The sequence below is a fragment of the Lithobates pipiens genome, unplaced genomic scaffold (genome assembly GCF_037356315.1).
Source record: "Lithobates pipiens isolate NorthernLeopardFrog02 unplaced genomic scaffold, aLitPip1_a1.2 Scaffold_3, whole genome shotgun sequence".
Classification (NCBI taxonomy): domain Eukaryota; kingdom Metazoa; phylum Chordata; class Amphibia; order Anura; family Ranidae; genus Lithobates; species Lithobates pipiens.
In genome coordinates, this window is record NW_027507790.1 from 255,513,930 (window position 1) to 255,525,856 (window position 11,927).

Genomic DNA, 11,927 nt, shown 5'->3' on the forward strand with positions numbered 1-11,927 from the left:
GCTTATTTTCGGAGGACTTTATTCACAGCCTTGTAACAATTAGTGTTGTGGTTCATGTACACGGACTCACTGTTCAAACATTGGGTGTCTTTGTCCCATCCTCTTTTATGTTGATATAAGTTTATATAACGGAAATTTATATTATAAGGGTTAAGCTCTAAGCTTTGAGTTTTTTATGTGCGTTTATATTACGCACGTTATAGATATACATCAATTTACATATGGTCGCTATATTTAGTTTTTATTTAAATTTTTTGCACAATCAGTTGTTTGTATAGGTTAAGCGCGGCTTAGTATTTTTCACTTTTTGTTTGTTCTGTATTTATGTGACACAGGGAAGCCGCAGCTAAACATTTATTCCTAAAAGTATCACATAAGAGTTTACATATCTTACACTTCTTTTTTCACCTTAGCGCAGTTTTTTCATTCTATGCATCCAAAAATAGAGAAAATATAACAAATCAAATCATTATTCAACCAAAAAATAAAAGCCTCATGCATGTGTCCTGCTTCTTAATATAGGGGGTCAGCAATGCCAGGAGTTGGTGAAAGCAGGGGTCCGTCATCCGGAGATAATTCTGGTAATCATCCAGATTATTCTCCTGGAGCTCCCGCAGCAAAGGAATATGACATAACTGGTGACTATTAATAAAGCAACCGATTTTTGGATTCTGCAACATGGCTGGTTGACGAACGCCCATTCAGAAACGAACTGAAAACTGCAAAATTAAAAGCGCAAATCAACACTCGCCAAACTTCTACTAACACGAAATTAGAAGGAGCCCAAAGGGTGGTGCTAAAGAGCTGAAAAAACACGTAGTACGTCACTACGTTCGTGTTTGTTGGCCGACAATTGTGGGCCATTTGTATGCAAGACAAGTTTGGGGACAACGACCTTAAGACAAAAGTCTGAGGTTTTGTCTGTGGAAAATCCGATTGTGTGTACGAGACTTTACACTCGTTTTTAGAGTCTCACCCCTCTTTATTGCTAAGTGAGTTGATCATTTGCCAATAGTGGAATAATTTAATGGAGGAGGGAGGGGGCAGCTCTGACTACAGGTACTTTATAGGCAAAACTGGTTGTCTGTAACCTGAATGCTTGTTTCTCTGTAAGACTCCAGGGGTTCGATCTCTTCACCATTATTCACAGTTGCATCCAAATGCTGCAGCCATTACCAAGCCAAATGAATGCGTCGTACTTCTTTTTGGTACTTTTGCTATTCTTTAAAGTTTTCATCACAACTTTTAACACTGAAATGTTGCAGTAGAAGCCACACATCCTAGAGCTTTACTTTGATTTATTTCACTTCACAAGATAACAGGGGCCACTATAATCGTTTTTTTTTTCCCTCCCTCTGTTATAGGGAAGATGATATGCTGGACATGGCCCCATTATTACAGGAGAACTCCAGACTTGGATGTCAAATTATTCTCACTGAAGAACTGAATGGAGCGGAGTTTACACTCCCCAGAATAACCAGAAACTTTTATGTGGATGGACATGTTCCCAAACCACACTGAGGACAGTCCTGGGGAGTCCTAATGGTTCACTCATGATGATGCGCACAAGAGAGAAGGTGTTAATGAACAGGAAAGGTCTGTTGACAGTGTCCTTCCTGGAGCACAAAGCAAACTGGTAAACCAAAGACTGCTCATAATGGGTTCTGCTGTTAGAATAACCGCAACTTACAGGGGTACTTCACTTAAAACTGATATGTTGTTTTTTTTGTTTTTTTTGTGGGGGTTTGCTGCAGTGTTGAACCCTCTGATAGCTTATATTTTTTCTCAGCCATTCTGTTGGTAAGATCTCTGCACTGAGTTCCCAGGTCTGTCCACTGTCTATGCTTATTATAAGGGGGGTCCCAGTATCCCTGCAATTAGTTCTGAATCTTTATATATGATGTGCCCTTTATAATGTACCATTCCTGAACTGAAGTCCTGGGTCTAAACACCGGCTGTGCCCATTATGAGGGTTTCCCACCATATCTGCACTGGTCTGGGATCTCACTGTGCCCATGATTCCCTCATGTTTGCTCTCTTCGGTTTTATGGTATGCTATGGAAGATGTAACAGGAGAAACTGGAACCAATAAAATGGTACGAGAATACCAAAAAACTCCCAGGATGACTGTATCAGAGTTGGGGAATTTTGGTAGGGAGATCTCACTGTTGGAACTTTCGGGACACAGAAGAAACCAGAGGCTGACTCAGTCCACAAGGTTCCATCTGAGATTAAACAATTACTTTTTATAATTGTAAGTTTACAGTATTTTGGAAGGGGTAATGGTATAGAACATAATTTAACCCTTCCTCCCATGTCATAAAAGTTAACTTGTCATGATTAAATCCTGGAGGTGCCTACACATGATGGCAGCAGCTTTACTTGCTGCCTAAAATTCCAGGAGGAGCGCTTCTTCCCTGACCTTTCCAACCACCAGTGCGTTCCTGGTGACTGGTGAGGTAGGCCATCATGGTGAAGGGAAATGCAGGACAGAAGAGGCAAGTTCTCGCACTACCCATTGGCCTCCTTTCCTGAGACCTTTCATGCACAGTGTTAGGCAGGAAGATCATTCAGCAAGGACAATAAGTTATGAGATATTTGCCCATCCTCATAGCAGCACTTTACCGCTCAGTGTAAAAACGTTCTTTTTGTTTTAATTTATTTTTTTAAAAACAATAAAAAATTCTCTTATTGCTTTATTTATTTAAAGCTGAGGTCCACCCTAAAGTGGACCTTCCGCTCATTGGAATCCTCCCCCCCCCCTCCGGCGCCACAATTGGCACCTTTCAGGGGGGAGGGGGGGTGCAGGTACCTGTACAGTACAGGTATCTGCACCCACTTTCGCCGTAGATTCTGCAGAAGGTACGCCCCTTTCCGCAGAATCTACGCCCCTTTCCGAAAGTCCCCCGCTGCCTGCTGGGAAACGCACGAATCCCAGAGACAGCGGGGACCATCCTTATTGCGCAGCGCGACTCGCGCATGCGCAGTAGGGAACCGGGAAATGAAGCCGAAAGGCTCCACTTCCTGATTCCCATACCCAAGATGGCGGCGGCAGCACCCGAGAGACGATCGAGAGATCGGCTTCGGGTGCCGACATCGCGGGCGCGCTGGGCGGGTAAGTGTCACTATTTTAAAAGTCTGCAGCTGCTGTATTTGTAGCTGCTGGCTTTAAAAAAAAAAAAAAAAACGGCGGACTCCCGCTTTAAAAAAAAAAAAGCAATAAGAGAAGTTTTTATTGCTTTTTTTTTTTTGAAAAAAAATAAATAAAAATACATTAAAACAAAATGTTCTGTCTCTCTTTTTTCCATTCAAAATAAATGGTTGGTGGACAATTACAGAGATTTTCCAAAACTCCAAACCAGCTTCAGAGTCACTGAAGGATCACTACTGTTTTAATGAGACTGCAATAGTGCGGTGGGCAATCTGACACTATTTGACACTGGTTGGAACTGACTTACTGCTACTGAAGTCACCAGTGATTTTAATACAGTGATCAGTGCTAATATGCACTGTCACTGTACTAATGACACTGGCTAGAAAGGGGTTAACATCTAGGGCGAGAAATGGGTTTAATATGTGTGTAAAGTGTGCTGCTTTTACTAGTTGATCTCTAAGTTTCTCATCCAGACTTTGCAGGGATGAGCAACATGGAGATCATTCCTGTTGAGTGGCAACACAGAGCTCCGGGCTGTGAATATAAACACAGCCGATCAGCAGGTCCCAGCCGTGAATCATTGGCCTGAACTTGCTGACATGCTCATGCTGTCGATGGATGTGTGTGCCCTAAACCTAGAAGTAGGGCGTGACGTACGGGTATATCGATTTGCCGACAACAGCCACTCGGTCTCAGTACTTTTACGGGCGGCCGGGTGAGCGCTAAGCAGTAAAGCTGGTGTAGAATTGCCCAGATCTGGATTGTTTTGTAGCAAATGCCAACTCCCATCTTTCTGACCATATTTCAACAAGAAGCATGGTCAGGGTCTGCAGCCCAGCACAAATCCCCCTTACAGGAGCCGGTGGTTTTGCTCCCTGCCGCTTCCTATAAGATTAGAAATTGGAGTGGCTGATTGCGTCTGTCCACAGAGCAGCATCATTCATTCCTAGAAGTGGTAGACGGTTTGATCGTGTCGGAGGGACTCAGTTCTCAATGGAACACAAGTAAGGGGGTGAAGCCGCACTCCCATCCACTGACACTTTCTGTAACCAAAGGTTTGTACTTTGGTCAGTACCAGCTGATGTGAAATGTAATGATCTACTGTGATCGATAATGCTTTCCAGACTCCTATGTAAGATATAAAAAAATAAAAGCACTTTTTTTTTTTTTTTTTTTAAATGAAGATGGGTGCAGTTATCTCTATTCAAAAGGGTGAGAAGGCTTTTAAACCAGTACGTCTCCTCCCAGATTGTTTTCAACTGCTTCCCGACCGCCACACGCCGATGTACGCCGACAGAATGGTACGGGTGCGCAAAAGGGTGTACCTTCGTAACCCCCGGTTAGCGGGCACGTGCACGCCGCAGGAGTGTGCCCGTGGGTTCCACAGACTCTATGTTCACCGATGGCCCACGATGAGGAGTGCCAGAACAGGGAAATGCCTATGTAAACAAGCTCTGATCGCTGTATAAATGACAATGGTCCCAAAATATTGTCAAAAGTGTCTGATCTGTCCGCTGCAATGTCGCAGTCCTCATAAAAATAGATCACCGCTATTATTACAAAAATAAATAATAATAATAAAAATGCCATAAATCTATCCCATATTTTGTAGACGCTATAACTTTTGCGCAAACTAATCAATATACACTTATTGCAAATTTTAAAAAAGCCAAATTATTATCTGCATACCAGTTCCAGGTCAATGACTTAGAAATGATTGAAACGTCTGCTGCCAGGCAATAAGCTTTTTTCAGGAGAGCAATGGCTTCTGTACAAAACCTGTTCCCGGGGTAATTTAGATGGAAGATATGATCACAAAATACTCCAGATATTTATTACCTTCAGTGACAACTGGATGTTGGAATAATCAGTACGGTAGATTCAAAGATAGAAACGGCTGCAGTATATGTAAACCTTGACTTTATCTGCAAAGGGTGACCTTGGCCCATCACATCCTACCTTGCGGCTTCCGCTTAGTCCTGTAACCTATTGCTGCCGGCCATCTACATCTATATAGCAGCACACTGGTGGACTTGAACACTGTGCTGCCAGGTGCATGCCTACCGGGGGCATCATTACTGGGAGCCCATTTACTCAGCACCCCCCACACAGGCACTGTCGCTCACATCTTCACTGTTTAATATGACAGCCGATCACATTACCACACGATCGAGAGCCAACCTACCCATCTGCCGTAAACAGCCCCTTAAAGAGCCAGTAGTTGGTGGTTTATTACAACGGATGTCTTTGTTGACCAGTAGAGAGGAGGCGGAGCCAAGCAGATCAGGATCTACATGTGGTCACTGAAGATAACCTCTGGATCTGTTTTTTCCATATGGTCTACTCCAGTTCAGTATTCCTGATTTGTGTCAGATGACCAGTCCTGCCCAGATGTAAAGTTCTCATGTCTTCTGCAAATTTCAGCATTTTAAAGGATCAATGATATCGCTGGCCGGCTGATTTAATCATTTCAGTGCTGATTAGGGTTGCCACCTTTTCTTCAAGCCAAACCTGAACCCTTTAATTGCCCGCAATTAATTTTTTTGTAGTATGGAAAACAAATGGAACATAAAGATGGCAACACTTGCTGCCCCCCCTTTATGTCAGGTGCCCCTTTCAGAGCCTGCCCCCTCCCCCCCCCCCTCCCTTACATCAGGTGCCCCCTATAACTGTTTTCACAAGAGGTGTGCAGAATGTCACTTTAGTAATCAGCAGTATCATACCGTACGTTTTTCTGTTTTTGGCATTCATGACCGATCCAAAGACCATATTGCTAAATATTTCATCCCTCTATTTACTGATCTTTGTCTACTTCACCAAATCTGAATCCCTTCTTTCATGAAGGTTTGCTGTTGACGCATATCAAAGCAGGCTTATTTCATAAAGCAAAGAAGCACGCCAAAGGAGGTGTTTACCTACAGCAGCCAATTAGAAATCGCCTTGCACTTTTCTGCCACAAATGTTAAAATCTGATTGGCTGATGTGTTTTTTCTTTATACTCATTCCTCTTTGCGATGTCTTACCCAGTAATGCCCTGTACACACGAGTGGATTTTCCATCGGAAAAAACTTGGATGGGTTTTTCCAACGGAATTACGCTCAAGCTTGGCTTGCATACACACTGTCACACAAGTTCTCTGAACTTTCAACCATCAAGAACGCGGAGACGTACAACACTACGGCGAGCCGAGAAAATGAAGTGCCATGCTTCCGAGCATGCGTCAAATTGTTCCGAGCATGTGTAGGAATTTTGCGCGTTGGAATTTGTACAGATGGTCGGAATTTCCGATTGAAACTTTTTCTGACTGAAAAATAGAGAACCTGCTCTTAATCTTTTGCTGGTGGGAATTCTGCCAGCAGAAGTCTGATGGAGCGTTCACACGGTCGGAATTTCTGACCAAAAGCTCACATCCGACTTTTGCTGGCAGAATTTCTGATTGTGTGTATGGGGCATAAGCCTGCAGGTTCCTTATGAGAGCAGAAAACCTGTTTTACAATTTTGTATTTGTGTGTTTGTAGAGAACATATTCATTTAAAAAACTGCCTTAAGTATTTTCTTTATTAAACAGAGTTCTGTATATTGGACTGTAGTTGGCTGCTTCATGGAATTTGTACATCATAATTTTCCTTGTACAAATGTTCAGGTGACAAATAAAGTTTTATATGGTGTATTTATTTTCCTCTTAACTGAAAGGGAGACGCATTCTGAGAGGTAAGTTCACCCGGGAACAATAAAATGCAGAATTTGGGCACTAGTCAGTTCTTTGTAGGACACAGCAGTTGTTTAAATTGTATGCCCAGGTATTGCCCAAATTTACTACCAAACCTCCTTCTCTAGAGCTTGTCCCAACATTCCTTCTTTTTATTCTTTTACTTTGTTCCTCTAGGAAGAAACAAATTATTTAAATGGAGAGTGGTAGGGTTAGCTGAAGTACCATAGCCCATCAGGCAGGGCTGACACCACTGTCTGAGTGTCGTGGCAAAAATGGCTTTGTGGTTGTCCCCCAAACAGAAAGTGAGGAGAAATTCTGGATTTCTGGCTAATCTTCTCTATACTTTGTGCATTTATTGTAGCGATGCAACCTCATATATATATATATATATATATATATATATATATATATATATATATATACACACACACACACACTTTTTTTATTTTTTTACCATCTGAGCCAAGTTTTGCAACTTTTACATGTGTTTGGTAAGACAGTACATATAATTGTAACTTCTTAGGCCCTGTACACACGACCGGAAATTCCTGCAGAAAAGGTCCGATGGAATCATTTCATCTGATATTCCGATTGTATGTGGGCTTCAGCTGACTTTTTTTTCAAAAATTCTGACGGACCTAGAAATAGAACATGTTTTAAATCTTTCCGATGGAATCAATGCCTATCGGGAAAACCGTACGTCTGTATGCTATTCCGACGGACCAAAAACGACGCATGGGCAGCTACTGGCTATTGAATGTCCTTTTCTAGTCCCGTTGTACGTCATCGCGGACTTTGGTGTGATTATATGTAGGCAAGTCAGTTTCAACGGAACTCTGTCGGAAAAACCATCTGATTTTATTCTGACGGAAAGTCCGGTCCTGTGTACGCCGTTAGGCTCGGTTCACACAATGAACTGCGTGTGAATCACACAGGAACTGCCCATTCCTGTGAAATTCAGTGCAGTGAGCTCTGAGCCCATTCATTTTGAATTGGCTCAGATCGCACTGTATCACACAAAAGATGTGTGCAGCAATTTTGCAACTGCATCGCATGGTCCAATCCACTGCTGGCAAATGCACTGAGTTTTGCAACGTCGCTAAATTTGCACTGACCTCTGCTCCAATTTGAATGCTGGAAACATGCATGGATTAGTGTGCACATTATTGTGAACCTGGTCTTAGGCTGCTTTCACTATGAGGCGCTATACAAGCACTATAGTGCTAATAATAGCACCTGTAAAGAGCCTCTCCTTTCTCCAGTGTGAAAACCCGAGTGCTTTCGCACTGGAGCGGTGTGCTTTCATAATGGTAAAAAGTCCTGCAAGCAGCATCTTTAAGGCACTGTTATGCCACGTACACACGATTGGAATTTTGGTTGGAAAAAGCTCTGATGGTTTTCCCAATGGTATTTAGCTCAAGCTGTCTTGCACACATGGTCGCACCAAATTCTGACCGTCAAGAACGCGGTGATGTACAACACGTACGACGGGATTAGAAAAAGGAAGTTCAATAGCTTCTGTCTTGTAGTTGAATCCTGAGCATGCATATGTTTTTGTGTATCGGAATTGCATACACACAATTGGAATTTCAAATGGAAAGTTTTTCCGTCAGAAAAATTGAGAACATGCTCTCAGATTTTTGCTGACGGGAATTTGGCTAGCTAAATTCCGATGGAGCATACACATGGTCCCATTTTCCGATGAAAAGCTCTCATCGGTCTTTTACTGGCCGAAATTCCGATCGTGTGTACACGGCATTTGGAGAGGTGTATACACCGCTCCTAAAGCACCACTGCCTATTGAAATTGATGGGTAGCGCCGCCAGCAAAGCAACGCTTTGTGGGTGGTTTTAAGCATTTTTTTTTGCCCGCTAGTGGGGGCACCACTAAAACGACGGTAAAGTGGCTCTTTACAGCCGATACCCCCAACGCCTCAGTGTGAAAGCACTCTAAAGCCTCATACATCATCGGACTTCAAACAAACTTTTCCGTGGATCTCTGTCCAAAGGGCGTTGGCCGTGAACTTGGTATACATACACACGGCAGGACATTTTCAGCCAACTTTCACCAAATCATGTGGTTTTTCAGCTCTTTACCGCCACCCATCGGTCTGTATTGTTGTCTGATCTTTTGCAATGGTTCTGAGCATGCGTGTTTGTACTTTGGACTAAAGTCCAATGAACTTGTGTACACATGATTGATCGTAAAGTTTGTCTGTTTGCACAGCGAACATTTGTCTGATGAAAACTGAAAAAGGTTGTCCGATGGAGCGTACACACGGTTGGATTTTTTTCTTAAAATAGGTAATTTGCATTTTTGTTGTCAAAAAGTCAGATCGTGTGTGTATAGGCCTTAAGTGTATCCAGGTGAATTATACTTTGTTTTTTGATTGTTCTTATCAAAGGAAAACGGTCTCATAATAGTAACATTTTTTATTTTTTTTGAAAAGTAGCTCTATGTATCTTGCCATTTCTGTGGCCCACCACTAAAGAACAAACCAAAACAAATTCTCCTACTCCTGACAATCACAGCAATGTCACGTAGGGTTGGTTGTTTGTTTTTAACCAGTACTAGGAGTCTAGTCTAGAAACAACTGCACATTTTTCTTTTTGTTTATCCTGCCTAAAACACAATCACTAACCAGTTACCGTCTGGCCTATAGCAGATTGACGGGTGGGTGGGACGCTCCTCCTTCTGAGTGGATGTCGTATGACGTCATGCCGCTCGTGCACCGTGATCAGTGGTGAGCTGTGTCCCTCGGACACAGCACATCACTGGTCAGGGTAAAGAGCCAATGACGGCTCTTTAACATGTGATCAGTTGTGTCCAATGATAGCCGATCCCATGTAAACAAATGCCAGTTATCGACATTTCCTTTCCTCAGTGCTGATAACTGGGTTTCCTGTGATTGGGGACATTTACACTGATAATCAGGGCACTGGTCATCAGTGCAGCCTTATCAGTCCCTCTTCATCAGTACATCCTATCAGTGGCTACCAGTGCAACTTCATTGGTGCATATTGGTTAAGGAGAAAATAAGTAAGTAAAAAATAAAATACCCAGTGGGGATTAAATACCACCAAAAGAAAGATCTATTTGTCTCAAAAAAATTATAAAAATTTCACATAGGAAAAAACTGAACAGGCATGGAAGTCACAAAGATGTTCCTGATCACTAGCCACACCAGTGCCAGTGTCAGCACTCCAGTGTAAGCCAGCAGCAGTGTTACTGATTGCCACCAGACCAGTGCAGCCAGCAACAATGTCACCAGAGCCAGTGCAGCTAGAAACAGTATCCCCGATCACTGTCACATCAGTACAATGTCACCAGTCTTTTTGGGGATGTTTTTTGCCCATTCTTCTTTCCAAAATAGCTCAAGTTCTGTCAGATTGGATGGAGAGGGTTTTTGAACAGCAATTTTTAAGTCTTGCCACAGATTCTCAATTGGATTTAGGTCTGGACTTTGACTGGGCCTTGCTGAAGCCATACTGTTACTTCTACAATCAATTTTTATCCATCCCAATGGGAGTGTATTTAATTTTTTATAAATCGCATATAGCATGAATGCTTCACGTTGCAGAATTCAAAGGACACAATAATGTGAATGGGGCCCAATAGTTTGTTTTCATTCGAAAAGGCCTATTTTAGAGAAGAAAAAAAAAAAACGATATACCTGTGCTCCAGTCCTAACAGCTTATATATATATATATATATATATACATACATACACACACATTATATAATCCATCAGGTGCTAAAGCAATGTGACCACATATTAACACAAAAAATTCTAAATGAACCCTCTGCACACTGCTATATACTTTTTCTGTTATGCTTTGTATAAAAAGAGGGATATTTAGTTCACATATATTGCACACTGCGATATATGTTTAAGCTGGCCAACTTCTTCAAATGAATCCCTCTCTGGCCAGTTTTTTTTTTTTTTTTTTTTGGTTGAACTTCCGTCTTAATTCAACCTGACTATGAGATTGCACTATGAGATGGGCGATCGGATACTCCCTGGATCAACATTCAGTAGTGCTGATCCAGAAGAAGGCAAAAACCCTATTAAAGCATGGTCCAATTGGCTCCAACAGGGAAAAAAATCCTTCTTGACCCCCTTAGACTACATTTTCACTGGGTATTTTTCCATGTCTGTTCACGCGGTGCACTTTGTGTGCGTCCAGCAATGATCACCACAGATAATTGCTGGCTGCATGAACATCCAGAGGAAGGCAATGTAGAATGCTGTGCTCTCTCAGTATTGTGCTGTGTCCCCCCAATAATGTAAGGTGCAGTGCATTACCCCCCAGTAATGTACTGCACTGTGCTGTGCCCCCCAGTAATGTAAGGTCAGGGCCTGTGCTACCACTAGGCAAACTAGGCAGCCGACTAAGGCGCCCTGCTGCCTAGGGTGCCCGGCCTCTGGTTTTCCTACTCTCTTCTCTCTGCAGTAGGCAACTAAGTCTCAGCATCAGCAGGCAGCTGGTGCTCCATTTGCACATAGTGTGAGGGGCGCAGTGGTGGCGGAGCACTGTGTCTGTCCTGATAGAATGTAAGCAAGCAAACATTCATTGATGGGTGCTGGTTAGGCTGCATTTGATGGGCGCTGTTGAAGCTGCATTTGATGGGCGCTGAGGAAGCTGCATTTGATGGGCGCTGATGAAGCTGCATTTAATGGGCGCTGATGAAGCTGCATTTAATGGGCGTTGGTGGGGCTGCATTTGATGGGCGCCTGTGAGGCAGGCTGCATTTGATGGGCGCCTGTGAGGCAGGCTGCATTTGATGGGCACTGGTAGGCTGCATGTGATGGGCGCTTCAGTAAAAAGGTGGGGTTTATATGGGCAAGGAAAAGGGGATCAAAAATCCTTGCACCACCCCTGTGTAAGGTGCAGTGCATTACCCCCCCCCCAGTAATGTAACGCATTGTGCTGTGCACCCCCAGTAATATGCGTTCTGCTGTGCCCACCAAGTGATGTACTGTGTTGCGTCCCTCTGTCCCTTTTCCCACGGCGTCCCTTCCCCCACGGCGTCCATCTGTCCTCTTTCCACTATATACCT

General features: G+C 43.1%; 1 protein-coding gene across 1 annotated transcript in view; it reads left to right on the forward strand.

The window, feature by feature from the left end:
* FDX2 (ferredoxin 2) overlaps nt 1-6,822 on the forward strand; it is a 37,156-nt gene extending 30,334 nt beyond the window's left edge. Inside the window, exon 6 of the mRNA XM_077463069.1 lies at nt 1,365-6,822. Coding sequence (XP_077319195.1) covers nt 1,365-1,521 — 157 coding nt within the window. The 3' untranslated portion in view covers nt 1,522-6,822. The remainder of the gene's footprint in view (nt 1-1,364) is intronic.
* The last annotated feature ends 5,105 nt before the right edge of the window (nt 6,823-11,927 follow it).